The sequence below is a fragment of the Bactrocera neohumeralis genome, chromosome 5, assembly GCF_024586455.1.
Source record: "Bactrocera neohumeralis isolate Rockhampton chromosome 5, APGP_CSIRO_Bneo_wtdbg2-racon-allhic-juicebox.fasta_v2, whole genome shotgun sequence".
Lineage (NCBI taxonomy): Eukaryota > Metazoa > Arthropoda > Insecta > Diptera > Tephritidae > Bactrocera > Bactrocera neohumeralis.
Window position 1 is genome coordinate 23,929,570 of NC_065922.1, and position 27,894 is coordinate 23,957,463.

The 27,894-nt window shown below is 35.1% G+C and overlaps 8 protein-coding genes across 11 annotated transcripts; 4 read left to right on the forward strand and 4 right to left on the reverse strand.

Moving 5' to 3' along the window:
* Positions 1 to 1,601: 1,601 nt before the first annotated feature.
* LOC126757977 (uncharacterized) lies at positions 1,602 to 3,425 on the reverse strand. Its single transcript, XM_050471921.1, has 2 exons — positions 2,547 to 3,425; positions 1,602 to 2,467 (listed from the first exon to the last, which is right to left on the reverse strand). The coding sequence occupies exons 1-2, from the start codon at positions 3,276 to 3,278 to the stop codon at positions 1,802 to 1,804; spliced, it is 1,398 nt and encodes a 465-aa protein (XP_050327878.1). The 5' UTR covers positions 3,279 to 3,425; the 3' UTR covers positions 1,602 to 1,801.
* A 782-nt stretch (positions 3,426 to 4,207) lies between these two features.
* Positions 4,208 to 6,802, reverse strand: LOC126757978 (N-acylneuraminate-9-phosphatase). The gene is made up of 3 exons (XM_050471922.1): positions 6,346 to 6,802; positions 5,318 to 5,803; positions 4,208 to 5,245 (listed from the first exon to the last, which is right to left on the reverse strand). The coding sequence occupies exons 1-3, from the start codon at positions 6,535 to 6,537 to the stop codon at positions 4,727 to 4,729; spliced, it is 1,197 nt and encodes a 398-aa protein (XP_050327879.1). The 5' UTR covers positions 6,538 to 6,802; the 3' UTR covers positions 4,208 to 4,726.
* Positions 6,803 to 7,132: 330 nt separating this feature from the next.
* LOC126757976 (pseudouridylate synthase RPUSD2-like) lies at positions 7,133 to 9,406 on the reverse strand. Its single transcript, XM_050471920.1, has one exon. It carries the CDS (start codon positions 9,313 to 9,315, stop codon positions 7,639 to 7,641), a length of 1,677 nt encoding a protein of 558 aa, XP_050327877.1. The 5' UTR covers positions 9,316 to 9,406; the 3' UTR covers positions 7,133 to 7,638.
* A 275-nt stretch (positions 9,407 to 9,681) lies between these two features.
* On the forward strand, positions 9,682 to 10,662 carry LOC126758132 (protein lin-52 homolog). Its single transcript, XM_050472202.1, has 4 exons — positions 9,682 to 9,787; positions 9,846 to 9,932; positions 10,267 to 10,371; positions 10,432 to 10,662. Exons 1-4 carry the CDS (start codon positions 9,751 to 9,753, stop codon positions 10,578 to 10,580), a joined length of 378 nt encoding a protein of 125 aa, XP_050328159.1. The 5' UTR covers positions 9,682 to 9,750; the 3' UTR covers positions 10,581 to 10,662.
* A 772-nt stretch (positions 10,663 to 11,434) lies between these two features.
* Positions 11,435 to 13,213, forward strand: LOC126758187 (uncharacterized). The gene has a single exon (XM_050472298.1). The coding sequence runs from the start codon at positions 11,884 to 11,886 to the stop codon at positions 12,430 to 12,432; it is 549 nt and encodes a 182-aa protein (XP_050328255.1). The 5' UTR covers positions 11,435 to 11,883; the 3' UTR covers positions 12,433 to 13,213.
* A 93-nt stretch (positions 13,214 to 13,306) lies between these two features.
* On the reverse strand, positions 13,307 to 17,189 carry LOC126758185 (regulator of telomere elongation helicase 1 homolog). Its single transcript, XM_050472295.1, has 8 exons — positions 16,004 to 17,189; positions 15,412 to 15,944; positions 14,933 to 15,347; positions 14,628 to 14,876; positions 14,421 to 14,566; positions 14,196 to 14,325; positions 13,798 to 14,100; positions 13,307 to 13,740 (listed from the first exon to the last, which is right to left on the reverse strand). The coding sequence occupies exons 1-8, from the start codon at positions 17,036 to 17,038 to the stop codon at positions 13,528 to 13,530; spliced, it is 3,024 nt and encodes a 1,007-aa protein (XP_050328252.1). The 5' UTR covers positions 17,039 to 17,189; the 3' UTR covers positions 13,307 to 13,527.
* A 70-nt stretch (positions 17,190 to 17,259) lies between these two features.
* On the forward strand, positions 17,260 to 18,232 carry LOC126758186 (DNA replication complex GINS protein PSF1-like). The gene is made up of 3 exons (XM_050472297.1): positions 17,260 to 17,456; positions 17,514 to 17,578; positions 17,635 to 18,232. Exons 1-3 carry the CDS (start codon positions 17,367 to 17,369, stop codon positions 18,080 to 18,082), a joined length of 603 nt encoding a protein of 200 aa, XP_050328254.1. The 5' UTR covers positions 17,260 to 17,366; the 3' UTR covers positions 18,083 to 18,232.
* Positions 18,233 to 18,913: 681 nt separating this feature from the next.
* LOC126760337 (integrator complex subunit 6) lies at positions 18,914 to 27,573 on the forward strand. Of its 4 annotated transcripts, none has more exons than XM_050475905.1 (2): positions 18,914 to 19,420; positions 22,058 to 27,573. In XM_050475905.1, exon 2 carries the CDS (start codon positions 22,244 to 22,246, stop codon positions 25,613 to 25,615), a length of 3,372 nt encoding a protein of 1,123 aa, XP_050331862.1. In that variant the 5' UTR covers positions 18,914 to 19,420; positions 22,058 to 22,243; the 3' UTR covers positions 25,616 to 27,573. The 4 variants fall into 4 exon arrangements, with proteins under 4 accessions (XP_050331862.1, XP_050331863.1, XP_050331864.1 ...); XM_050475906.1 differs by having other exon boundaries at positions 18,914 to 19,244; XM_050475907.1 differs by having other exon boundaries at positions 18,914 to 19,046.
* The last annotated feature ends 321 nt before the right edge of the window (positions 27,574 to 27,894 follow it).

A 27,894-nucleotide genomic window follows, 5' to 3' on the forward strand; every position in this document is an offset into this window, starting at 1 on the left:
TTCGCGTTTACATTAGGGTGTACGATATTTTCCAAGTTAATGGTTTTTTTACGAACGCTCCCGAAAGTTTCAGTTTTTCCCCTAAAACCCTCAATCCAATGTAAACAAGCGTTTTATTTTCAATTTGAACCGTGCCTAAATCATACTATACATATGTACCATATATAACATGGGAATTTTTGATACATATTTTGAGATAAGGCAAGTAAGTCTACTAATTTGAAAAATTGATAATCTAATACAAAATTTTCCGCTTTATAAAAAACGTCTGCATGACTTTTCCATAAAAACTTTGCTATAAAAGTTATACGCAGTTAAAGTTACACATCAAAACGGCTGAGCATTCATACAAGTGATTTATACATTTTGTGTTGCTCATACGGCATGGTGTACTAAATGAATACAGTACATTTGGTGCATAAATTTAACTTCGCGTAACTTTTAAACAAATGTTTTAATGTAAAATTTTTTTCAGATTTTATGTAGAGCGGAAATTTTTGTGTTAAAATATTACATCTTTAAAGTTTTGTATTTATTTACTTTGGAGATAAGGCATTGATTGCAAAAGATCAAATCAAAATATCCTTATAAAATACAAAGAAAAAAATTTAAATACAAAAATGTAAGAAATTAAAATAATTTAGGCTTAACTTAAAAATAATACGCTTGTTTACTTTGGATGCTTATTTTAAGCACAAAACCGAAAATTTCTCAAGGCGTTTGCAAAAAAAAACTTAAATTGGGAAATAACGGACGCCCTGATACGTACTATTTAGCCCAAAAAGCTGGTATTGTAATTTCTTCGTGCTTGTACATAAGTACATACATACATATGTTGCCTGTATACACACCTTGAGACAAACATAAAAATATGTAAATGTTTGTACCTAGATAAGTAACTAAATGAAATTGTATTGTTAACTGAAAATTGTGTTAATTCATTGAAAATATATGCAATTATTAACTTATTATGAAAACAAAACAAAAGTACTAAAATTGTTGAGATAAAACATTTAACGCCAATATTTATAATAATTGGTTAAATATATTATGAGTGTATGCAGATGTATTAAAAAAACATTAATAAAGTATTGAATTAATTTTTGTAATTATGGTACTTCGTTTCAAACACACAATTTCTACTAGTTAGCAGCCTTCGTTGGTTTGTGAGAGGCAACAATGTTTGGAAGTAATTCTCATGAACTGCGAGAAGCAGAGTTCGTCTACAGTTTTATTTAAAAAAAATGGTATTAAGTGTTCGAAGATACTCGAAGTGTCTAGAGTAAGTATAATACCCTTCAGAGTTGCATTTCTTATAACATAAAACGGTATAAATATATCTTTATCTTGATTTGTATAAATATATCATACAAAAACTGAATGTTATCAGCCAGTTTGTATGGCAGCTATATGCTATAATTGGCCTATATATACGACTTAGGGAGAAAGAAATAAAGCTTTCCTACTTTTTTCAGCACAACTCGCATTGTTTCTATTTGCCTACAAATACATATGTATATGAGGCATTATTTTGAGTAATTAACATTTGTTTGCGCAATCATCTACTGCCATCCAAACAGCAAAATTAAAATCAAAATCGATATTTTTAGACAATATAAATTTATTCTTTTTAATAAATGGTATATAATTTTTTTCTTTTAGTAACGATAAATTTGGTTTAATTCGTTATCCAAATTTCAGCCTTATCTCAGTGTGTAAAACATTTCATATAAATGTACATGTGTGAAAAGTTATAATATACTCAAAAAATAATAGAAATATTAAACTTTTTAAAAATAATTTAGCCTTTTTTTGAGTTCTTTGCTTTTTTGTTCCTCCTCACTACGTTGCAGGGGTATGAGTAATTTCCTATTTCTACGCTGGTAGGTACAATTGTTGCCGATTTCACTTCGACTGTTTTTGTTATTGGCTCTTTAGATGCACAAACACTTTTCTTTGGTGCAAGCAAAGTTTTACTTTTATCGGAATTAATTTGGTTTTCATCTTTAATAATTTTGTTTTTTCCACTTGCCTCATTCTTTTCTAAAATTCTTTCATTTATTATGGCTGCATGTGGTTTAAGCCTCCAGCGCATTTCTGCTTCTAGATGCAGATGAGCTGGGTCTCCACTGAACATTTCGAGGCTTAACTCCATATTGTTGAGATCGCAACCGTTACCAACTGAACACATTTCTATGCCACCATAATAAAGTTCACCGGCTTTGACATACACAGGTTTGTCGAAGAAAAATACGGTCTGCATCCAATGTGTACGCCACACAGAAGGATCCGTGCTTAAACCCATTGATGTATGAGACTTCGAAAAGTAAACATGGAAAAAGGTCACGATGCCATCCATGTTTCCACTACGTTGCATTTCTAACATATATTTACAACGGAATTTCAAGTCTTTCTTTGTGGCGGTGTACATGTTGAGATACTTTACGCCGAATTGAGTGCTTATCAGCTGTTCGTAGAATAATATTGAATAAAATAAAAAGATTAGTTGAGTTATCACATAATTAAGTAAATAAAAAGTTACACACCTGCTTCGGCTCCACCTGCTGAAAACAGGGTTCGGATAATGCAAAATTACGCACACATTTCATATTTACACCATACACATCGTTCCACCATTCTACACGTTCATTCTTGTGCTTGGTGTCCTCTACTGCAGCCATAAATAATTTGGCCACATCGGGTAATATAATGCCATTTTCCTTATTTAGCCATTTGTCCCGAGCATAAATTACCATATCACAAGCCGCTTGGAATAACATTGAATATCCCAACCAATTACAAATAATGATATCAACTTCGTCAACTGGTAGTACAATATTCTCCAATGATCCTTTGATCACATGAATAATGTCGGCATAACCATTATCGCTTACAATTTGTTCTGTGTAGTCTACTACATTTGACGAATCCACAGCATATACATGTGCTGCACCTGCCTTGGCAGCAAACAACGAAAGAATACCCACTCCACAGCCTATGTCCAAAACCTTGCGTCCACGAAACAAGTGTTTGTTATGCATTATCGCCGCTTGAAAGAAATTTATGCAGCAAAAATCTTTCAAATGCTCAGCAATTACTTCTACGTGTGCGTTTGTATCTCTTTGAAAATCACGGGAAGTCATGGTGTACACCGATTTTGCTGGCCGTTGGTTGATTTTTGGTGAACGGCATATCTGATGTTTTTTCGTAGTCTTCGTCTGAGGTTTTTGAGGCGAGATCAGTGGAAGTGGCGTGCGAGCTGTGCCTCGTCTAGTCATTGTAAACAAATTTAATTTTTTTTAATAAGCAAACGTGTATACACAAATATGATGGCTTTGTTTTAACGGAACAACACAGATTTTGGCGCAGAAAAGAAACAGTTTATTTAAAATTTGTTTTGGCATGAAAAACTCAAATGTCAAACAAAATAAGCTGCCACTTAAAATCTAATGCAATCAGCTGTTGAAGTGCTGAGCTCGATTATCGATTATGTATAAGAATTAAAAAAAAAATTTTCTTCACATGACCAAATATTGATATTTACAGCTAATTTTTTTAAAAGCGAAACTTACTTTCAATTTTAAGTGATTATGGTAGTAATCTAGAACAAATAGGCACCTCGCAATGGCTTTATTGGAATGAGTGTAACGAATTAAAAAATCTGAAAGGTAAAAATGTTCGTATTTTCAACATTTTCATGTGTCGGTCAGTAGCAATCGGATATATCGAAATATTATCGATATTTGCGAATCAACAGGTGATTGTATGAACCAAATGCAAAAGTTTTCCTTACTGGGTATACTGTAGTAGACCGGATATCAGGATTCAATTATATAATATAAGGTTGTTTTATTTCAGAGCGTGTAGAGGATGATGATTTTTGTAATGGTATCCAGTTGTCACTCGAAAACACATTTCATTGGTTGAAATCATAGAAGTAGTAGAAAGTAACAGTTCTTTCATAATTTTTGACTAAAGAAAGCTTATTAAACTTGATATTTTGCTCATTTCCTTACAATTATTATTAATTTTGAAAAATTGTTTGAGCTATCGACACAATCTTGTATGAATGATATACATTCGCAAATAACTGAATGATGGCCGCAAATAAAATTGTTTTCCCTATTGTTTAGTCTTTTCCATCCTATACCCGATAAAGCATTTCAAAATCATACTGGCATAACATACAAAATAAAATTCACTATAATTTTCTGGTTCTCAAATACATGTTCATATTTATTTATTAAGAATATTTTTACGTCTACGAAAAATATGAAAGCAAATAAACAATGCAAAAACTTAAAAATATTGATTAAAATCTTTTAGCTGATAAATTGTATGTTTTATTTTAAAATATACATACTATTTTATATATGAATTCGAATTTATTTAGTTACGCTTAGTATATACATATGTATGAATGTACACATGCAAAATGTATATATACATTTACTACCCATAAAGCAGCGTGTAAAGCACAACCATTCGAAGCTAGTGTGCGGGGAAGAGGGTAGACTTTTACGGTAACTATCTACATACATACAAATGTGTCTAAATTATAATCACGTATGTATCACGCGAAGTTCCGAAGCCCCTTAGTTTGTTGCGATTTATTGCAATTATATAATTGTACGTTCGTTTATATTTAGGATCGTAGAATGAGCATGTATGTTTGAGGTTTACATGTGAACAATATGCACAGCCATTATTAATAATAATTAATTATTTAGCTAAACAAACTGTCCGAGCTATTTTCTGCTTCACTATTCAAATAATCCATAGTTGGTAATGACCCACCACGTCGTTGTCTGCACTGCTCTTGATTCGAACGTTCATTAAACCATTCGTCATGCGATTCTTGTTCGTTCTGTACTTGTCCAAATTGATTTGGTTGTTGTTGATGTGTTTGATGACGTTGAAGATCACTGTAACAGGTACTTATGGTTCGACTATGACTAATTTGACTACCTCTACGACGATACTGAGGTAGAACAGCTGAAGCACCGTTAACACCATGTGCTAAGGAGAATGTTGTTCCAGTATTACATTGTGCATTTGTGCCGTTTGTATGACTATTTGAATTCGCACGCACATTTCTAGTGATATTTAGTGATGGAAAATATTTATATAAATCTAACAATTGCTTGAGAGTAAAGTCTGGCTTATGTTGTACATCGTTTAAGTCAATTTCGCCTGCATTCAATGGTATCCAAAATGTAGCACTAAGTCCCGCTAGACTACCACCCTAAAAATTGTGTAGGTGCATGATATTATAAATGAGTGTAATTGTAAGGCTTTTCCGTCAATTCATACTCACTTTAATGTCGGACTCGAGTTTATCTCCAAACATTGCACATTGCGATGGAGCTACTCCTAAGTAGTTGCATGCAGCATAGAATATTTGCGGATTTGGTTTCTCCCACGGAAGATCTGATGACACTAGCATGCAATCAAAATATTGACTTACATGCAACTTGTTTATCTTTTCCCACTGTGCATTGGATGGTCCGTTGGTAATGAGGGCCAATAGAAAATTCGACTCACGAGCACGACAAAGCATTTGTATGTAATCGGCGGATAGCGCCAAATAACGATAACGTAATTTCAACCATTTTGGGTAGATTTGCTCAGCCAAATGTTTGTAGCGTGGTGGTAGTGCTTCACGCCATAAATATGTACGCCAGGAATCTAATGACGTTTGCGAGTTATCTGGGCAGCGACGAAATGCTTTCAGGAAAGATTGAGTAGCGGTGTTGGCCTCCTCTTTCGATAAACCAAATTGATTTTCAAGCACTTCACTTAACTACGTATTAAAAAAATAGAACCATAATAATAAAAAATGACTGGTACAAAATTATTGTTCAAATTTTATATTGAACAAATTTCAGTTATTAAGTCTGCATTAGTTTTTGGATTATGAAATAAAACTGAAAAACATTTCTAACATGGCAACTCTATTAATTATCCTTGAACTCCCCGGAATACGGAAAGCATTGTCCGCAACGTAAACCACTTGTCCAGTTCATTGTTTTATTAATGTGTAACTATAAATACAAGTCCGCAAATATATACATACATATTCATGTATTTACGTTCTCTGTACGCTGATTTTTGCAATTAATCAGCACTTCGGTTACGGTATTTCCGTAATCTCATCTTCCTATCCCCTGACGTATACCCGGAATTTGTATGTATCATCTATGCAAAAGTATCGCGCGTGCTAGTCCCCCTACCTCCTACCTCCCATCTCCTGTTATCAATAAAACAGTGGAAAATTTCCAACGATTTCGCGTGTATCATTGTATGCCCAACCCTACTCCGTTCTCCTTTTTCTTTCACACAAACCTTTTTGACTGCTTTCAAATCACCCGAACGCGTGGGAATCAAAGTGTTGTCCAAGTCGAAGAAAAGTGCTGTAATCTTTCTTAACTTTTCACCCAACACAGCGTTATTTATAGAAGAGCTGTTGGTCGCGGTTATACAAAAATTATCAGCATTTTTTATGCTTTTGTCGTTGGCAGTTTCACCTTCGGCCATCAGAGTATAAACTTAGTGGACAAGCGAATTTTCTCGCTGATGTAATAAACAAAATGATATATTACGCACTGTATTAATATAAATACAAATAGGAGGAACACAAGTTTATTGTGATAAGAATTTAGTTGAATATACGTGTTTAGCACCAAATTTAGCTTAACTATAATTAATTAAACAATTAAAACTAGGAGACCGAACAACTGCACACAAATTGCAGTTGAGCAGGTAAAATGGAACTGGTAGAAAAAGCGCACGGGTGATGATAAAAAGGCAAAGAGAGATATTTTAAAGAGAAAATATTTGTTATGAAGAAAGAAATATACAAAAAATGAGAACTAAGAGATGCCAGATAACATAAATCAATGTACGCGATTTATTTTCAAATGATGATTTTCATTTTTAAATCGTAATTGTCTTTAGTTTAACTTTTGGGTTTTAAATTAATTATATTTATGAGGTATAAATTTATTTTATTGGTGTATATATTCAGTTTAATGTTTGATTGCATTGCAGTGTAAAAGTTTAAGATTCCTATATATTTTCTTCTAAAAACAACTTTAGCAAAATTCTTGAAAATAACTAAACGCACTAAAAATATATTTCAATTAATGTTTATTGTATTATTTTCAACTTACGTAAACAAAAATAAGTTAGTGGAAAAATATTAGAACAACTGTGATATAAATAAAATTATACAATAATTTATTTAAAACATATTGTCCTCTCTCTATAAAACCTTAATTTTTAAATGATTGTTCCGCAGACACAAATATTATATTTTGTTTTTCGTTATTTGAATTTAACACAATTCATTGTTATAACAAATATTTAAGAATGTTTATATATTACAATTATATGTAACATTGAATTAACTGTTTTCGTTCATACAGAATTTAGAGCACTTCATTATTTCACAATGAAATTAAATGCTTAGTTAATTTTTTGAATTTGTTTTTAAAGTAACTCTTCATAAACTTACACGTCAATAATAAAAACTACTTGATCAGTATAAACTGTATAAAAGTGTTCCTAATATTCATCTAATGTTTATACAAGAATGACCTAAGCCGTAGAAGGTTGGAAACCCACTATAACTTTTGTTTATTCAACAGATGTTTCACTCCAATCTTTATCTGCCCAGTTTGGTAATTCTGTCTCATACGCCCAACCAGGACCTCTATATTTCCACGCGTGTAAATACATAATTAAATCGTTAGGTTTAGGATCTTTAAAACGCACTTTACACTCATAACAATGTTCATCCACAGTTGCTTTTTCTTTATTATATGCAGTATCAGGTGGATCATGTCCGGTTTGTGTACCAACTGACACTCTATTAGTCTGTCCTTTCTCCTCTTCTTCAAGGGGGGGTTTATCAATTTTATTAAGATCATCATTAACTGTAGTAGAAGTTTCTGAGACTGTCTCAACTTCTTTGTCACCATTTTCAATATGATCATGTTTTTGCAATATTAGTCCTTCACTTCCAAAATCTCCATCAACACCTAACCAATTTTCTGCATTATGTACATGAATCAAATCTTTTACTAGTTCTTCATCAGTACGTCCGCCAATATCGCCGCCACGACCTTTGAGTGGTCCGAATACTTCATGATTATACAAAGGATCATTTATAATAGGATATCCTAAATATTGTAAATGAACACGAATTTGATGCATTCTTCCGGTCAAAGGCTTACATAATATAACACTTGTGGTGCCATTGTAACTGATTTTTTCAAAAGTTGTGGAGCAGTCTTTGCCTTTTGGCGATACTTTGCAAACACCAATCTTATAACTGACAACTTCAATGGGTTCCTTGCATTCAATGATACCATCAGGGAAATTTCCTTCTACACGGCACACATACTCCTTTTCAACGTCTCTATTTCTTATTTGCTGCTCAAGTAGTCTAGCCTTCTTAGGCGTGCGACCGAAGAGTAGTAAGCCGGATGTCAATCGATCCAAACGATGAATTGTGCGTAAATTCTTTAAATTATATTCCTTAGCTAAAATAAATACAACAGTATTATGTCGGTATCTACCACACGGATGAACAGGTATTGAAGCGGGTTTGTTTATAACAACAATATCCTCATCCATATGCACTATGGTGATAGCTTGATCTGTAACAGGTACTTCATGCCGATGAACCGTATTCGACAGTAAGTCGTTATGTTTTAATTTATAGTCCACTGGCACACATTCGTAATTAACCTTCAAAGATCCAGTCAGTATGCTGCGTTTATATTCCTCAGGTGGATGAGCGCGAAATTCACGTGAAAATACATCTAATATTTTCTCATCCACCCACCGTCCTTTGGTGAAGGTTGTAAAAGTAAAGTAATATGGATAAACTTTACGTAAGCCATTCTCAAAATAATAAGATGTTTCCTCATAACGGTCATCGGAGAATCCAGGGCGCTTTGCTTTGAGTGCCTTAGTTTCCAGTCTGGCTTTCTTTAAGGCATCAACTTGTTCCGTATTATCCGCTTTTCTCTTTTCAGGAAGTGCGATTTTCAGATCTTGACTTACGATAGCTGTTACATAGTTGCGAACAGGCACTGCATTGGGATCTACATTATAAAACCACGTGCATGTTAAAGGCTCAGTGCTAGGCACAGTTTGATAGATTGCGTTTTTTAAGAGCACAATGTTTTCTTCATCAACCGTCGCGTCACCATGTTGCGTCTGAGCATGTCGTGGCATTTTAAGTATAAAATGATGTTGGAAATTTGGTAACATACGGTAGAAGGTACCAAATTTCGTTAAATTCATTAAAAAATTAAATTAAGACCACAGCCACCAATTTGCAAAACAATAAAGCAAGAGAATAAAACGAATTAGCCCGAAATAGAATTGTAAACAACCTGGGATAAAAACAATTTTGGCGGCAGTAAATTAAAGCAACGGCGATATAATAAAAAATTAAGTTTTTGTATAATTACTATTGTACAATGACACTTAACGCATGCAATATAATAATTTATCATTGATTTAATATTAGCTATTAGAAATAGTTTTGTTTTATGAAATTAAACATTAATTAGTCAATTTTATCTAAAAAGTATTTGTTAAAACTTGTTCAAAAATTAGAAATAGAGTTCGAAATGCAACTCTGAACGTATTGAACGTTACTTTTGACATTTGATATCCTTTGACATTTTATATAGTCTACTTTCGCATTATTTAATTCGTATATTTTGTTTTAGCATGTCGAGCTCAAATCGAAGTCGTACACTTTTAAAAGGTTTATTCAATTAACAATAATAATTAATAGAAGCTAATACTTCAACAAATGTTTACAGGGTCTTTGATAAAAGAGGACTCACCCGAGGATGGATTGTATTCGCTGGAAAAATTACGCACGTCCCCCGAATTGTGGCCTGAAAAAAGTGAGTGATGTTAAATAGAAATTTAAATAACGAAAAATATTAAGAAAAAGAAGCTATATAGTATATACTTTGGTTCTTGTTATATATTTGGTATTAAAGTCCCACTTTTACACGTTTTGTTAATTCAATATAAATAAGAGCTTTTCAAAAACACATCCATTTAGTTTTTAGGGTATGTTAATTTTTCGCAGGTTTTTTATTTCTACTATTTGTTCACAACACATTTCTTTTTTTGTTAAATGAACGATTCACACAAAATGAAATGATACAAATAAATTCATGTTTAAGTAGTTATGTCAAAAGTTTTGAAGTTTGAATTTTGTTGACTTTGCAGTTCCTGGTATAAGTAATTTTATAGCAATGAGTGACACTCCTATACGCACCCCGGTACCGCAGTGGTCCAAGGATCTCTCACAGGAGGACATAAATGCCATGATACGTAAGTGCACCCTTTACTGAATTATTAAATAAATACTAAAGTAATTGTAATACTTTACAGAGCTTAGCAATATGCCCTTCAGTAATCTAATAATGGAAATAAAGAAAATGTACGATGAAGCCTATCAATTGGGTGTATCGGAGGCCAAGGAAATGACACGCGGCAAATACTTGGGTATTTTTAACAATGCCAAAAAGAAATCCATATGATTTCAAACCACATTTAATTTTAGTTTGAGTTAAATATTTGTAATAATTTTAAAAATAATAAATTTACATAAAATAGTTTTAATTGTGCAAACACTGATAGATTTAAATGAGTACAAATGCATTTATAAAAAAAAAATAAACAATGAAAATGAGAGACTTGTAAAACTTAAATAAAACGTGAATGCTTTGAAAATCAATTCAACGTTATTTGTGCTTGTGCGTTTTGCAAATAATAGAAAAGTAAAGAAAATTTACGAAAATTCCGTTGTAGCGCTTGCGCACAAACAAACAGATCCCTTATGGACACTTGCAGCCTTACGTATGTATAGGGTAGTTAATTAACGAATAACTTTAGATTATGCACGTAATATCCAACTAATGTTACAAAATGAAAGGAAACTGATATGGGCTCCCATGAACGTAGCCAGGTTAAGCTTGAGGCAGTTCCATGAGAAGATTTCGAAAACGTTTTGATGAACTTAAATATGGAAAGATAATTATGCAATAAGAACAAAATTGTTAGCTTTGTAGAATAGACTACAGAATTGATGTAGTAGTGATCGCGGGGTTCGATCTGAATTACGGCCCAATTTCAAAAATTTGGTAATAATTTCAAGCGTTTTAGAGTAGCAATAGTTATCTTCGAACGCATTTCTGACATTCGTATGTAGAAAAATGTTATTTAGTACAAATTATAATGGAGGACTTTTGGTAAATCTTATTTTTTTAATTTATCACCATTCCGAAAAAAAAACCTTTAGTAACTGTAACTCTTTGGTAACATTAATAATTTGCACCCTATATCTTCATTGACGTCTTCTTGGATCTACTCAAATGTATTTGGCTATCGATTGCATTCCGCATTTGCTCGCATCCAGTTTTGTTTACCAGCAGATAAAACACGCAAACGAAACGCGCAGCAGCCGACACTAACATTTGGAGTATTTTCTAAAATACAACTATTAATTTGCAACAGCTTAAAGTATAATTTTAATTGTTTAACACATTTACTTATGTGCGACGTTCAAGTAAAATAATGAAAACGGAAAATTAATTTAATAAGAAACTGCACGTTTTCTTCAGTTAGATTCTTATACTATATAGCAGCCAACTGGTGCATCGCACTCACACACATCAACTCGGTCACAATCACTCGACGCGACCTTGCCCCACTTTGTGTCAGTGTTGGTAAAACGCCCTATCAACCCCCAACAATACGAGCCAACGAACTAAATACAAAATTAAAGCCATATACAAACTTACATAAATCCATACATATAAATCTACGCTGCAATCCATTGTCATGGTTGAGGAAGGCGGCTGTCTTAGACAAACAGGCGCTTCGTTGTCGACCAGTATGGTGGCCAGTGCGAACCCAGGCAGCAATGTCAAGGGCGGTAAATACGTGTGGTCAGATCGTGAGTTGCTGATGCACTTACAAAATTACACACCCCTCATATTGCTCATTGACTTTGTGGAGAAGACGCGCACAAAACGCTTTTATGAGGCTGGTGAACGCTACGAAATACTTATGCTCATATTCATTATGCGTAAGGGAGCACCATTTTGTGAAAATAAGCGTTTTCCCGAAGAATATTGGGTCAATCTATCAGTGGGTCCTATTGCTGAAGCATTTGATCGTTTGTCGGCCGCTATCGACATACCGGATCCGCAGTTGCCAATACATATGACCGTTACGGACTTAACCAGTTGGAAGCAACAATTCGACGCAGCAATTTTAGATATACGTCGCTTTGCGTACTACACAGAACCGCTGATGTTAGCCGATGTGGGCGTTTATAATCGTACAACATTTGAGGAACGTTTTGGCTTACATTGGCGTATTGATTAGGCTGAATTTTAATTTTACTAATTTATATGCATCAAGTGGTTTGCCAGTATTGCTGAATTCCTTTTTCTTGTTATTTCCTCTTTGTGCTTGCGTACGCCACTTTTTGCGCTAAAATTGCGCGCTATTATTTCCGTATCCGTTGTGGACGAAAAAGGCAAAGTAGAAACGAAAAAATTGTATGTGAAAACAAAGAAATTAAAACTGTGCCTTTACATTCGCAAGTTAATGAATTCACTGAAAAAGTGAAATTCTATAACTTTTTAAATAAACGGAAATATTTAAAGAAAATGCATATATATTTACGTACATACATAAGTGCACATTATTTAGTGAAATAATCGCTATACATATATGTACAAAAATGAGGGATTGAACAAAGGAATTTAAAAGAACAAGCGGGTGATATCATCTAGCAATTGTGGAAAATTAAATGCTACTTAAACAAGATTACGCTCTATGAATGAATACATATACATACATATGTACACATTCATATATAAAATTTATGAACTCATCAATGTAACTTCCGTTCGAACAATCAACGTAATTTAGCTCCAAACAGCTGAGCGAAAAGAAATGTGAAATTTAGCTGTAATTTAAATATTAAATAAGCATCTTAATTATGTATATATATATATACATATATTATATAAATTAAAAATATATATGTAATAATAAATTGTATTTGAGGCAAAGTCATGTAATGGCTATGGTTAAAGAAATGTGGGCTCTTTTTGTCTGTTATACTAAATAAAAGGTGTTATTTCCTGCAAAAGCAGAATTTTGAATTTTAGTAATCATTCGCATAGCGACTGGAAAATCTATAGAACCTCTGACTACACTACATAAATTGAAATTGAAAAAACTCTATAAGTCCATATTTTTCACGTTTTTATTTTTAAAATATCTGCATATCGCGTTGTATTTTTTATTATTGTAAAACCAAAAAGTTTAAAAATTGATATACTAAATATAATATAGTAGCTTACGAAGTACATATATATTGTTAATGGGCTTACAAACGCCAACTATATAGCGTCGAGAAAAATTAGACCAAATGACCAAAGTTTAATCTATATACATACATATGTGAGGTTAAGACAAAATATGAGCAGTTCCCGAGTCAAATAACTCTTTGTGATTCACTTTTATAAATCGACGCATGCCACGCAGCATGTAATGCAGTTCCGGTTTGGACAATACTCGTATTAGAACCTCTAGAAATTCTTCGATTTTATCCTGACGGCTATATGCCATTAGCGCCGCCGTAAAGGCGCTAAAATCATCAGGAGATAGAGAACTGCGCAACTAAAAAAATAATATTCCTGTAACATTGAATGATATTTTGATAGAAATTACACCTACTACGCGCAAAAACTCCACTCGTTCCTGTGGTGCCTGTTTTTCCACTTCCACTGGTGGTTCAAGCGATAATCTAGCTTTTGATTTAAAGCCAAATGCATCCAGAGATGTAGAAGCGCAGCTGTTTGGAGAATCAGCAATGGAGGTATCCTTCACTAGCTTATAGCGTTTTCTCTTAACATTAGCAAGGGATGCACTCCCACTGCTGCTTGGACTGGATGTCGGTGAAATTCGCTCACGTTTATATAAACTAACTTGATTATGTCGTGGCGAATTGCTGCAGCTGGCACTATTGAAATCTATAGACTGTGACAAAATTTTATGAGCATTAATATATTTTATGATATTAGAGAACTGATTGATATACATTTGTATATGCATATGTTTCTACATTGCAATACCTTCACGTTATTGTCTAGTCGACTCATAAAATCCATAGCGTTCGGTACTTTACTATCTTGGGACCGTCCTGCGGCCATTTTGTAGTCATCAGGTGTCCAACTTTCGATTGAATTGGTTTTCTCAACTTTCCTGTTAGATCATTATAATCATAGGTATTATTTTTGAAATATATGCATGTAATAAACTAGTACATATGTATGTATGTATATAAATGACTTGCTTACATCGCCATTGTTTGTGCCGTTGTAAACTTATTTTTCGCTTCAAGTACCTTCTTTGGATCAGAAAAGAAACGACTTTGTACAATACCGGCTTCCTCACACGTTTCGCTAACTAGAGATTCGATACTGCGCTCTTTGGGTTTTGGAAGCTGTTTAATGAAATGGTTGTTAAAAAAATAGTCACTCTAAATGCTTAAACTTGTGAATTACAGATTTATCTGCATTTCGAAAGAATTCACGTAATTCTCTCACAATCGAACCGAAGGGTACACTTTTCGGTGCTGGGCCTAAATGTCCACGGACCCATTTGGACAGCTGTGATACCTGATTAGGTTGTGCAAAACGCATGTCACACAATAAGATTGCGCCATAATCATTTCGATGACGAATGACACGTCCGATAGCCTGATTAACGGCACGAGTCGCCTCTAAACTGTACCATGCTTGACCTGTTAGCAGCTGAAAAATCGTGTGTGGTTAGCAGGAGCATAGCAAAAAAAAATATATTGGCGCACCTCATTCTCTTTTGTTCGATTATCTTCTAAGTACCGTTTCTTTAAAATCACTTTCGGGTCTTTCAGTGGAGGAAATGGTAGGCCAGTAATAATCACCGCGCGACCATTACGATCGGCGAAATCGAGACCCTCGGATACTTTACCGCGACATACCGCCATAAAAACAGCACCCTTTGCATCACGTATACTTTTGTAGAATTCCTCCATTGTTGTTGTAAAGCTATCTTTACTGCGTGGTTCCACAAAAATCGGTTTATGTCGAGATACTTCGGCCCAAAGTCCGCTGGCCTGCCAAGCGTCTACGCACTGATTCAGCAATGGATAGGAGGGGAAGAACACGAGTAGACCATCGGGTACGATACGTGAAATATTTAGCACTGTTTGACCCAGAGAGCTGAGATACTTCGGATTGTCTCTGCGTAAATTACGGTTAATAAAGAAATGCATGCAGAAGCACAAACAATACACCGAATTCTTACCGATTGGCAAAATTTGATATGAGCTGCTCTCGATCGGGTCCAGTACCGATAATTTTCACGAACACTTGCGATTTATTAACAATGTGCGGATTTTCAAGACTTTGTGCAATTGGTACCGCCAATTCGGCAATTAATGGTTTCAAAGGCGCTAAGGTGCCACTCGTTAAAATTATACTTCGCACCTGTGTATTCAAAAGTTGTTCCATACCAAAACCAGGATTGAAACACCAGTAGTTAATAATTTTTGGTAATTTCGTGGAAACTGTGCTGTTACTGGACGCTTTTGACAACCAGCCATCCTTGCCGGCATTTTTGGTGTTCTGTTTCAATTCTTCGATTTGCACATGCACTTTGAAGCTTCTGAGCACCTTTGCTATAATATCTTCCTTTTTAACGAATACGACGCTTAGCAGGTTCGAAAGCACTTCGAAGCTACCACCTTTTCGAAATGCGCTATCTTGAGACTGAACAGTCATAAATTGAACGAGCCGTTCTAACAAACTTATTGTTGCAGGTGCTGTAGCTGGAGTGAACTGCAAAAAAATAAATTCCTGTAAAACTGGTGGAGAGGTTTGGTGAACGGAACACTTACTTTTGCTCCAGCTAACAGATCAAACATAAAAGCAGGTGGAAATGTGGTCCCCTCCGTTTTGTTTTCGACTACAATATCATCAATGCCTTTCTCCAGGTTCAACAGCATCTCTTTAAGTAGCGCCAAATCTTCTAATTTAAAGTCTTTCGGTTCGTCATTGCTCATAAAATCTAACGCGTTCTCGCTCATCATTGCCTTCATTACATGCGTCACATCGTCAATAGCCAAGGCTATGTCCGACGAACGTATTTGCACAGATGCAGATTCCTCACAAATTTTCTCTATGTTATGCGCCTCATCTAATATTACAATTGTATTGTTCAGGTCAACTTTATTTGCTTTACGTGCTTTTGGATCCAAAAGATAATTGTATGGCATAAATGTTATATCCGCGTCACTAGTCAACTCTTTAGATGCAAAATAGGGACACACTTTAAGTTTCTGTCCTACTTTGACCAAATCTTCAATATCCATTATGGATTGTTCTTTTAATTCGGGACTGTCTTTTTTTGATTCCACACGGTTATAGAATGAACAAGTGCGCGTTTGTATGCGCAATTTACAAAGTTGTACTTTGTTGGAATTGCCCTGTTCTCGCATAACTTCTGGATGAATGCATAATTGATCGCGCGATCCTAAAACTACAGCGCGCATAAAAGAATATGATGTACGTTTCAACTCCTGCATGGCTTGCGTTAATTGGGAATGTGTACGCGAGGCATATATAATTTTTGGTATGCCCCAGCTGGCATTTCTCGACTGTATTGCATTGAATTCATTCACCGCTTGTTGTGCTGCTGCTCCACCTCTTGCATTCCTTTGTACTAACGATTGCATATCCGCTTTTCGCGACAATAACCAGGCTAGAGATGAACATAGTAGACTCAATGTTTTGCCAGTTCCAGTTGGAGACTCCAGCACACCATTCGTGCCATCGCGTAGGCAGCTGATTACTTTTTCCATATATGCCGTTTGCACATCGTAAGGTTCAAACGGAAAATGCACCGGTATGCCGGCGATTATATATTCCGGCATTTTTAAATGCACTTCAATACTTTTTATAGTTGTTATAACTTATTTTGCAATTATATTGTGCGTACTACGTCTATTTCACTTTACCATACCATACCATACGAACTTATTTCCTTTTTTTGTAAATAGCGCCAAAACCAAAGAAGACAGCTGATTTTGACAGTACCTTATGGTTGATTGGTTCTTAAAATAATTGTACAAGCAACGCAACACTTGCATTCTGACAACGAAACGAGTGTAATGACATAAGTAAAACGTAAACAATTCAATAAAAACGCGCTTCAAATTTGTTTAGAATTTTAGTTAGCGAAGTGCGAAAAGTGAAATAAAAATGGCAAAATCCAATAAAATGTTTGCTGATAAAGCTTTTGAGTTAGTTAAAGAACTGGAACGTTCTTCACAGACAATTCCACCTTTTGATGTAAGTAAAAACGTTTATATTTGTCATGTTTGAGAAATGTTCGAATTTACATTACAGGATGATGGAGTACGTCAAGTATTGGAAGAAATCAAAGCAATTTTTGAAGAAAACTGTGCACAAGCGTAAGTTGAATTGTGCTATAATAGTTGTATATCTTAAGTTACAATTTTTTACTTAGAGCTAATTATTCAACTTCTGGTGATCGGACTTTGTGGCCACTATTAAATTTTCGACACGCTGCCCTTCAAAGAAATAAGCGCTGCCTACTTACATATCTTTATAAACGTCTGCTGCGTATTAAAGCGCTTCGTTGGGAGTTTGGTCCTATTATACCAGCAGATATTAAAACATCCCTGTGCGAACCCGAAGTGAACTTCTTCAATACATATTCGAAGTCATTAGCATCCTACATGCGTTCCATTGGTGATGGACAAGGAATTGATTTAACGGGTGATTTACGCCCACCAAAGTCTTTATATATAGAAGTGCGTTGTCTGGAAGATTATGGCAAATTTGAATTGGAAGATGGTGAAGTGATATATTTAAAAAAGAACAGTCAACATTATTTACCGCGTGCGCAAGTGGAAACGCTGGTACGCCAGGGAATTCTTCAACATATTGCGTGAAAAGGTATAGTTAATAAAAAAAATTATCTCTTGTACAATGTATATAGACGTCTAATGGAATTTGTGTAAACTTATCATTAATTTTGTACATGCTTTGTTGTTGCATAAATTAAAACAGATGCATTTATAATGCTCTTATCCGGATCGCAATTGAGATTTTTTTATTTTACCGAGTTTTTGTTTTCTAATTAAAGCGCTCAGGTAAAATTTTGTATAAAAATAATGAGATATTTCTGCAAGTCTGTCTAAATTTAATATTTAGAGAAATTCCTTTAAATTACAATGGTAGAAAAGTGAACAATCTCTACTCATATGTCGCTTATTATTATTATTATTTTGCATATTTTTTACGATAATTTATATTTATTCCATCTTGTCACTACACCAGGATTGCTTATACATGTAATTGTGATAATTTTTTTAGAGAAGTTATTCAAATAAAAAGAACGTATTGGGTTTTATGTAAATATATTTCTGAGATTACTTTATGATCAATATAATATCATATTATGTTATAAATAATAGCTGACCTAAGATATTATATCGTTAATTGTTAATATTTTTAGAAAGAAGCATCTTTATATTTTTTGTTTAATATTCACTTGGTCTCGATTTCGAATTTTTAAATTCGAAACAACTGTATTCCACCCTTCATCGAATGTCAATTTTTAGGGAAAATTGTATCCCCGTCATTATGTGCATATTTCGCTGTGCGAAAGTGAGCTCAAAGCAGATTTGAAAATTCTTGGTGTGTGCTTGTGCATATGGGAGAGGGGCGAACGAAGAACGAGGAACGAGGAACGACGACGAATGCTAGTAGTCCAGTGAAATTTTGACAGTTTGTTTCTTGCTTTTGGAAAGGAAGGTTGGTAGCACCGGTTAAAATCGTAATCAAAACTAAATACTCGGGACGGAACAAAAACAAATAGCAGTGCTCGCTCGCAGTGGTGATAAATTTGTTGTAGTAAGCAAATAGCAAAGCAGCGGCGCACAAAAGTGTGAAACAAAGAGAGAGAGAGAGAGCGAGCGAGAAGTAGAAGGAAGAAAGAAGAGGCAACAGCAACACTTCACAACAACAGTTTGCATTGCTTTTGGGGAATCGTTGGTGCTCCCGCAGTGGCGCTACCGACTGTTCGTCTTCTCATCTACAGTTCATTCAATGGTGTGTGTGTGTACGATATATTAACATATATTTGTTGTTGCATTGATGTAGTCGTTCCGTCGCACCACACACTTTGTGCACAAATTGATTACCACTAGAACGCCTCTTTAGGAAACTGAAGATGGAGAAGCTTTATTAAGCACAGCGTATGGAGCGTAGCTGACGAGCAGAAGAAGGTATTGCACAGCGTTCTATTGAATTGGGATGACTCCCACTTAAAGGAATATTAAAATAGCATAAAGTGTATTTATTAAAATCAAAAAATTTCAAACTTGCGACAATTGGAGCAAATAGTTTGAAACACGGTAATGACACTCAATGCAATGGTGACGACGGCAACTGTTAAGGCAACGACAACTGGCAAACTTCGTTTTTTTTGCATTCAGACGTTATTTACAAAAAAAACAAAACTTGAAAACAAATTAGCGAAAAAAGTGAGAAATTATGCTCATACATGTCGATTCACCTTAGTGATAGCAATAGCTGTTGGTTTGAAGTTGCTGTAAGTTAAATTGCAAAGGCTTTGGGGCTATTGCAAAGGTACACATGTATGTGCAAGTACTTATCAGTGTCAGCCGCGCGGTATAGTGTGTCCTCTCACCCCACTAATTGAACAATGCGTGCGTGCACTCATACCCTCACTCTTCACTTGCAGTGATCAGAATTTTGTTTACAATTTTCGGCAGCACGTTACCGTTTGTGATTTTCTTTACGTCAAGGACGTGCATTTAATTTGTGTTGGTGCGGATTTAATTTAGCGTTTAGTTGAAAGTGTTTATTTTTCTAATGCTAATTGTGTGACCGATTTGTTTATATGATTTAATTAACGTCAAAACTCATTTAACACATTTTTTGAGCACTTGTAGAGAATTGTAGAGCCACTATGAAGCTTAAGCTCGGTGTTTGGCCTTTAGTTCCTAGACGTGCTATCAAAATACAGCCAACCGTTGCAAAGCTATTGGATTTTATTCTCTTTTAAACGTTTTTCATCATTTTCTTATTTCAGTCTTTTTGTTGTTGCCAAATGTCAAAGTTTCGGTTGTTTATTGGTCGTCTCGCTTTCACGCACGTGAGAATTTTTCTGCTAATGAAGTGTTGCCGTCTGCTCTTAAAGCCAGGTGTTGAGGAAATTCGTTAAATTCATGATATAACTTTCAAAAAAGAACAAGATACTGGACAACTTTTATTTTTTGTTTGAATATATTAGCCAATGTTTTCTGAAAGTTCAGCAAAATAAATTCTTTAACTTTTGAAATAGTTGAAGAAAAAATCGGAATATTTAGTAAATGATTTGTAAAGAAAAATCGTTAAAATCGTTGCTTAAATACAATATCAATATAATCCAAAAGTTTATTATTTTTGCAATTATTTTCAAATAATACATGCTTATATGTATATTCTAATCGTTAACCTTTTTACTGAGTTGACAACACTGCTGCTAGTGGATTTCTCGCCTTTCTCGTTTCTCTTTCAGCCAAAAGAGAGGAAATTTGAATTGTTTTTAAATTTGTGCTATATCCAGTAACAAATAAAAAAACATAATGATAAAAAAGTTGCGATAAAGTTTAACCGTGCTAATAGTAAATATTCAGCAGTATCGGAAAAAGGTTGCAAAGCATTCTTTAGTTAGAATATTCGTTCGTCTGTGACAAGACAAAAATAGCAGTTATCATTATCATTCATTTCGATTCAGCTACAAGTTATGTGTGAAAAAGTACCCAACAATTGCCTTTCTCACATTGCCGCTATTAATTCTGCCGCCACCACTATAAGTTCTTCTTCCGCACGTTGCTTTTCCCAGTTTCGGAGTGCGGTGCTATGTTTGAGCTGGGGACTTGCATGCTTATATTAAACTCAGAATGAAAGAAAGTTATTGCTTTATAAAGTGTAAAGTCGAGACGGTGGCGTGTCTGTTTGCTGTGCAATATACATTATTGTTTGAGTTTTATTTACTTTTCTTTATATGTGTTTCAAAGTTTTGAAATTTTCAACTTTTGGGATTACACATGTCCTTCCGGCCCTACAGCGCCATCTTTAGGCATAAAACATGCAAAGATTTTTGAATATTACTTAACGTATTCCTGTTAATATGAATTATATATTTTTTTGATATTGCTTAGTTTTGCTTAAAAATTCTTCAAGGACAGAAATTAGTTATTATATTGTTAAACATATTGCACTTCACAAATTCTTACAGAGTTCAATACATTAAGTTTTTATTAATTACAAGCTGATTACGTTTTAGTAAAACAATTTACAGAACAAAGAGTGTTTTGTTTAAACTCTGTGTATTTTTTTGAGATTTCAAGCATTACAAAATAATGCGATGCGATTGAAAAACAACAAGCCTATGTTATTGACTAAAGAAATGCCATAATCATTCCTTGAGCAAGTTTGCAAAATCTAATATTTGAATTATTATTTATACAACAAATTAAGGAATCTATTCATATTTATAAACGTAGTGCAAATATGAGTTGAATAGGGACTGGTATTTTTGAGAAAAATCGTATTTTTTACTTAATCCTTGTTCAAATCTATTTTTGATTTCTTCATTATATGAGTTCCATGGATTTATTGTTTTATATATTTTTAAATAAGTGCTTAGTTGCTTTAATTATCAAATAATGCATATAATTATTTTTGAATATTTACTAAAGTAAATTTTGTTATATAGTATATACCGATACTTAATAAAAAAACATTAGTACTTAAATATGAATAAAATATCCTTTTACTTCTCCCTCTTTCTCTCAGCTCTATACGAAATTCGATTGCTTAACATGCCTTATATTTTTAAACTGTTTTTTCAGACATAATAACGCGGTTTTTAATTCCCGAAGTCGATGCCGATGTAATTCAACAAGTGCATTATTTTTTTTAGACAAATAAAAAAATAATATTTAGAAAAACTAAACTAATCAGCAAAAATATAACTATAAAAGGAACGCACCGTCAAAAATCAAGAAGTGTATTAACACGATAACTCTGCAGACGCTATGACCATTATACTATTTTTGGTCGACACATCCGCGTCGATGTGTCAAAAAGCATACGTGAATGGTGTACAAAAATCATATCTGGATATAGCGAAGGGCGCTGTAGAGACATTCCTGAAATATCGCCAACGAACACAGGATTGCCTAGGTGATCGCTATATGCTGTTAACTTTCGAAGAACCACCCGCTAATGTAAAGGCCGGTTGGAAAGAGAATCATGCAACATTCATGAACGAGCTGAAAAATCTGCAAAGCAATGGACTCACCTCAATGGGTGAATCATTAAAGAATGCCTTCGATTTATTAAATCTGAATCGCATGCAATCCGGAATCGACACATACGGTCAGGGACGGTGTCCCTTTTACTTGGAGCCGTCTGTAATCATTGTGATCACCGATGGTGGACGGTATTCGTACCGTAATGGTGTACACCAAGATATCATACTGCCGTTAAATACACAAATACCAGGAACAAATTTCACAAAAGAACCATTTCGTTGGGATCAACGACTATTTTCGTTAGTTCTACGTATGCCTGGCAATAAAGTGGATGAACGAGCTGAGGGCAAAGTACCGCACGATGATTCGCCCATAGAACGTATGTGTGTGGTGACAGGAGGACGTTCGTATCGTGTGCGTTCGCATTATGTTCTAAATCAATGTATAGAGAGTTTGGTGCAGAAAGTGCAACCGGGAGTCGTCTTACAATTTGAACCAATGCTACCGAAAGACGGCGTGCCAAATGAAGCGCTTCAAGACATAATATTTCAACCAATGAAGAAAATGATCTATGTGCAAAAACATATATCACAAAAGACCTTCCCAATTGGATACTGGCCCTTGCCGGAACCATATTGGCCCGACCCGAAGGCGGTTACTTTGCCGCCCCGCGATGCACACCCCAAATTGAAAGTAGTCACACCCGCAGTTGACGAACCGCAAATGGTGCGTAGTTTTCCTGTTGACAAGTACGAAATCGAAGGCAGTCCGCTGACCTTGCAGATATTGCAAAAACGCGAAATGAACAAATGTTGGCAAGTGATCATATCGAACGGAATGCATGGTTTTGATTTACCATTTGGTTATTTGAAGGCCTCGCAGAATTTAACACAAGTACATCTGTATGTATTGGCGTATAACTATCCGGCGTTATTGCCGCTGCTGCACGACCTTATACACAAGTATAATATGAGTCCGCCCAACGATCTCATGTATAAGTTTAACGCTTATGTGCGCTCAATACCGCCATACTACTGCCCGTTTTTGCGAAAAGCGTTACTAAACATCAATGTACCGTATCAGCTGCTCCAATTTCTATTGCCGGAAAATGTCGACAATTATCTGTCTCCGAACATCGCCAATCAGTTGAAGCATATCAAAAACACCGCAAAGCAAGACCAAGAAAATCTCTGTATGAAGGTGTATAAACAGCTGAAACAACCGAAACCGCCGTATCGACAAATCGAAACAGCAAAATTAAATCCCGGCGTACCGTTAAGACGCGATCTGGTACGTCATCCATTGTTGAGAGAGACCTTTTCTAAATTACACGCCGAGATTGAACCACTTGAGAACTACACCATTGTTGTGCCACAGCTAACGCGTCAATCGTCGGCGAAGTCATACCGCAATCCATTCGATATACCACGCCGCGATTTGATGGAAGAAATAGCGCGCATGCGCGAAACTGTGCTACGACCCACACCTACCAGTTTGGTGGCGAAAGATTCCGGACACTGCCTACCCATTGCCGAAATGGGTAACTATCAGGAATACTTGAAGAATAAGGATAATCCTTTGCGTGAAATCGAACCGACGAACGTGAGACAACACATGTTTGGCAATCCATACAAAAAGGATAAGCATATGGTTATGGTGGACGAAGCAGATCTCAGTGATGTGGCGCCAATGAAATCAAATAATGGTGCCGGTGGTGCGCCACTACCGGGTGCGCCAGGTGGCATTGTGCCAAAGAAAATCGATGCATCACGTGCACGCAAGCGCAAAGCCGGTCCCATACGCAAGGACTACATATTTCGACGTACTTCCACGGACGTGCGACCTAGCACACCAAGTTTGAATGTAACATCTGCAAATGCTTCAAGCTCCTCGGTTTCTTCAATGTCCGATTTTGATGATGACAGCGCTTCAGAGACCGGGTCCATATCATCGAATATGTCCGATGACGGTGATCCGGATAGACTTGTTGTTGCGTTTGATTTCAACGAAGACGAACCTGGTGAACCGCTAATTAATGGTTATGTACGTAATTTCATCAACGGTATTAGCGACGAAAGTAGCTGTGATTCCGATATGAGTGGGCCCAGCACAACGCCGATCAATTCGACGGCTGGTATTAGCATGACGGTTGGTGGCACATTGCCACTGCCACCTGTGGTACAGATGCCGGGCAATAACAATGTATTAACACCCATGTCGCCGCCAGGTTCCCCACAACCCTATATAAATAATTTTGGTCAATCGATTATGACACCTGTGGATGTGGCGCCTGCTGCTGTTAGCTCTATAGTAGCGCCAAACGTGTTGACAAATACCAACGCAACGATAGCGCCTAACGTTTTCGCTGCACCACTTCAAATCAACGGTAACGCTTTGCTTAGTATTCCTACAACCACGCCTGCACTGGGAGCGCCAGTATCCGTTGCAACCCCAGCGACAGTCACACTTAACACCCAAGCACCTGCCTATCAACACAACGATATTAACGATGCTCAAGAAATTTCGCGCATATTACAACAATGCCACAATGGCAATACTGGCATATCGAATACTGCTGCCGCGCCGAATCCCGACACTGCAGCCATTGCAGTTGCGCAAGTCAAAATGGAAACAGCAGAGTCTGTGCTAATGCCACCACCATCAGCCGCAGTGGCGAATTCCCTCTCAACTGTGACACTTTCAACCAATTTCGATACGTTGAAACGCGAGTCAATGACCAATAATGTGGGTATAGCCAATTCCAATCATGTGACCAATCATAATCAACACAACAGCGTTAACAGTATAACAAGTAGCAATAATATCGGTAACGGCGCTAGTCAACGTAACTCAATTGTGGTGTCGGGTCCACCGCCACTCACAGATGAACAACGCGATGCCGCACGTAAACATAACCTAGAAATACGAACACAAGTTTTTCGCGATATACGACGTCCAGGTCGTAATTATACACAATTGTTAGAACATCTCAATTTAATTAAGGGCGATTTTGAAATGAAATCTAATTTTATAAAAATGTGCATCAGCGAATCGTTGCGTTTCCGACGAAAACAAATGATTGACAGCATACAGGAGTGGTGGGACAAGAAACAGCAACAATTACAAACCACAACAACAACGGCGGCAAGTTAACAATTACTATTATGGAGTATCAATTGAGCTAGTGAGCCATATACAGGCAAACCCGTCAACGGCGATAGTTTTCGTTAAAAAAAGAGAGAAATACCCTAAGATCATCATAGACCACCGAGCCACACAGGCTGATCTTATCAAATGCAAAATTATAAGCCCAAAATGTGTACAAGTTGTTGTATGTGACATGCCGATTGCTAATCAAATTACACTTAAGGGTGCGTTGTATAAATGTACGTGTGTGTGTATGCGGGCGAGTGGGTGCTCATTTTCGTTAAAGAAAACGGGTACTAAATGTGGTTCTTCACAAAAAAAAAAAACAAATATTAACAAAAACGTAATGTGGGCGTGGGTGAGTTGGAGTGAAGAATCCCTGTACATGCATGCTGTTATCATAGTGTACGTGTGCGTGTGTGCTTTGCCACTCGAATTAACAGCAGGCAACGTGCTAGGTGTGCTTTTATATGTGCAGAAATGGTTTCAAACACATTAGGAGTTACATAGGCGCATATGCATAGTGTAATGCTATCAATACGAGTAGGTCCACAGAGTTTCAATGGTCTGCTAATAACCGTTTAGAGCGCATTTTGCAAACTGGCGTGGACTTTAGCGCCTTACGAACGTTTGCAAACAGGTTTCTTATATTTATATACGATTTGATTTATAATTATTATTTTTTTTAAATTTAAAATTAATTTTTCGGTCATTAAGGGACTCATTTTGTAATTAAAATTGTAGCAAATGTTAATATTTTTTTTTACTCATTATAGTAAACTCAATCATTTAAGTAATATTATTAAATTTAGATATCGCGCTTAAAATTAAAAATTTGTTTCATTTACACACCTAATTGGCAATATTTTTGTAGCTCTTCTTTAAATAAAAAAAAAGATTAAAATCTCAAAGAAAAATAATTTTAGTTTATTAGCGAATTTTTCAAAAATGCCCAAACCCATTTTTTAATATTTAACTTGTTAAAAAAATGGTTTCTGTGGAACCTACGATAATTTATAGTATTGATTACATATCAGCTAATAAGAGCATAACTTTTGTAAAATCTGCACAAGTGATAGCCTTGCCTGCTTGTTTTAGTTCATAGCGCGTTTCAGCATAAAATTTGTGTGACAAATTGTTTAAAATTTTTGCAAAAATATAATTTTTGCTCAAGCTTAAACAACTCGCAACAAATTTTTAGGATTCCCGATTACGCACCAGTGGCCGTTACTTTAACACTTAGTCCTTTTAATTTGTTTTTGTTGATTTTGGTTTCAATAATTTCCGTCGTTTATCTTTAGAAGATATAAGAGAATAGACTGATAACTTTATAGTTGAATGACCACGCCCACAAGCCCAAATCTTGGTGTTATGGTATGTACATAGGTTTGTACATAAACTGGACTTGTCAGCTGGGTACTTGTGCTCCGTTATCAACCACTTAAAGACACACGTGATTGCGCTGCTTTAGTAGATTAAAATTAAAGTAATTATTTTGCTTTGTTCAAAACACAAAAAATTCCTTTATTTTCAGAAAAACAAAAACAAAAAAAAAACAAAAAAAAATATATTAAGTTTAATTAACGAAAATGTAGAACGAGAGGGAGCGCGCTAGGCCTTTCCTCACACCCAAGCGAGAAACCACTTACATTTTCATGTAATTTTATTCTAGTTTAACTTGTTTCAGTAATCTTATAATTTAGTAAATAGAAATAAAACTTGCATATGTACATATGTATATGCATAGGTATGTAAATAAAATATTTACAGATATAAACAGAAAAAATTGAGTGACTAGGGTGACTCTAGCGTATGCAGAAATTTACGAAAAAAATAAATTCAACTCAAATCAGCTGGATGTATTCGCAAGTACATCTGTTTTCTTCTTTGCGTTAATTTCAACAACAACAACAAAAATTATATAAAAATATTAGCAAATAAATAATTTTCAGTGTTTTCATTTTCTCATGTTCAATTTTAAATTTTGTAATAGTACATATGTACATATATACACACACGTAATTGGTTATTTATATATACTATATGGAAAATTGCTTAAAGAAAATTTATATAATTAAATTAAAAAATACTTAGTACAGACGGTGAAAATGTTTAAAATATTGATATACATACAATATACATATGAATGCATAACGTAAATACTTAAGTAAATTTTTGAATGTAATTTAAATATTTTATAATATAAATTATAAAAGAGTGAAAGAGACACAAATATAAATACATTTATGAGAAAATTTTAACAACGCTTGATAACTCCCTGCATA

Coding starts and splice junctions, on each gene's coding strand:
- LOC126757976 (XM_050471920.1), bottom strand. CDS start 9,315: ATGAATTTAACGAAATTTGGTACCTTCTACCGTATGTTACCAAATTTC.
- LOC126757977 (XM_050471921.1), bottom strand. CDS start 3,278: ATGACTAGACGAGGCACAGCTCGCACGCCACTTCCACTGATCTCGCCT. Junction 2,468..2,546: donor AGCAGGTGGAGCCGAAGCAG/GTGTGTAACTTT, acceptor TTCTACGAACAG/CTGATAAGCACTCAATTCGG.
- LOC126758187 (XM_050472298.1), top strand. CDS start 11,884: ATGGTTGAGGAAGGCGGCTGTCTTAGACAAACAGGCGCTTCGTTGTCG.
- LOC126758185 (XM_050472295.1), bottom strand. CDS start 17,038: ATGCCGGAATATATAATCGCCGGCATACCGGTGCATTTTCCGTTTGAA. Junction 15,348..15,411: donor ATATCAAATTTTGCCAATCG/GTAAGAATTCGG, acceptor TAATTTACGCAG/AGACAATCCGAAGTATCTCA. Junction 14,326..14,420: donor ACGGCACAAACAATGGCGAT/GTAAGCAAGTCA, acceptor ATGATCTAACAG/GAAAGTTGAGAAAACCAATT.
- LOC126757978 (XM_050471922.1), bottom strand. CDS start 6,537: ATGGCCGAAGGTGAAACTGCCAACGACAAAAGCATAAAAAATGCTGAT. Junction 5,804..6,345: donor ATTTGAAAGCAGTCAAAAAG/GTTTGTGTGAAA, acceptor TTTAATACGTAG/TTAAGTGAAGTGCTTGAAAA. Junction 5,246..5,317: donor AACTCGAGTCCGACATTAAA/GTGAGTATGAAT, acceptor CACAATTTTTAG/GGTGGTAGTCTAGCGGGACT.
- LOC126758186 (XM_050472297.1), top strand. CDS start 17,367: ATGGCAAAATCCAATAAAATGTTTGCTGATAAAGCTTTTGAGTTAGTT. Junction 17,457..17,513: donor AGACAATTCCACCTTTTGAT/GTAAGTAAAAAC, acceptor TTTACATTACAG/GATGATGGAGTACGTCAAGT. Junction 17,579..17,634: donor GAAGAAAACTGTGCACAAGC/GTAAGTTGAATT, acceptor TTTTTTACTTAG/AGCTAATTATTCAACTTCTG.
- LOC126758132 (XM_050472202.1), top strand. CDS start 9,751: ATGTCGAGCTCAAATCGAAGTCGTACACTTTTAAAAG. Junction 9,933..10,266: donor CGAATTGTGGCCTGAAAAAA/GTGAGTGATGTT, acceptor TTGACTTTGCAG/TTCCTGGTATAAGTAATTTT. Junction 10,372..10,431: donor GGACATAAATGCCATGATAC/GTAAGTGCACCC, acceptor AATACTTTACAG/AGCTTAGCAATATGCCCTTC.
- LOC126760337 (XM_050475905.1), top strand. CDS start 22,244: ATGACCATTATACTATTTTTGGTCGACACATCCGCGTCGATGTGTCAA.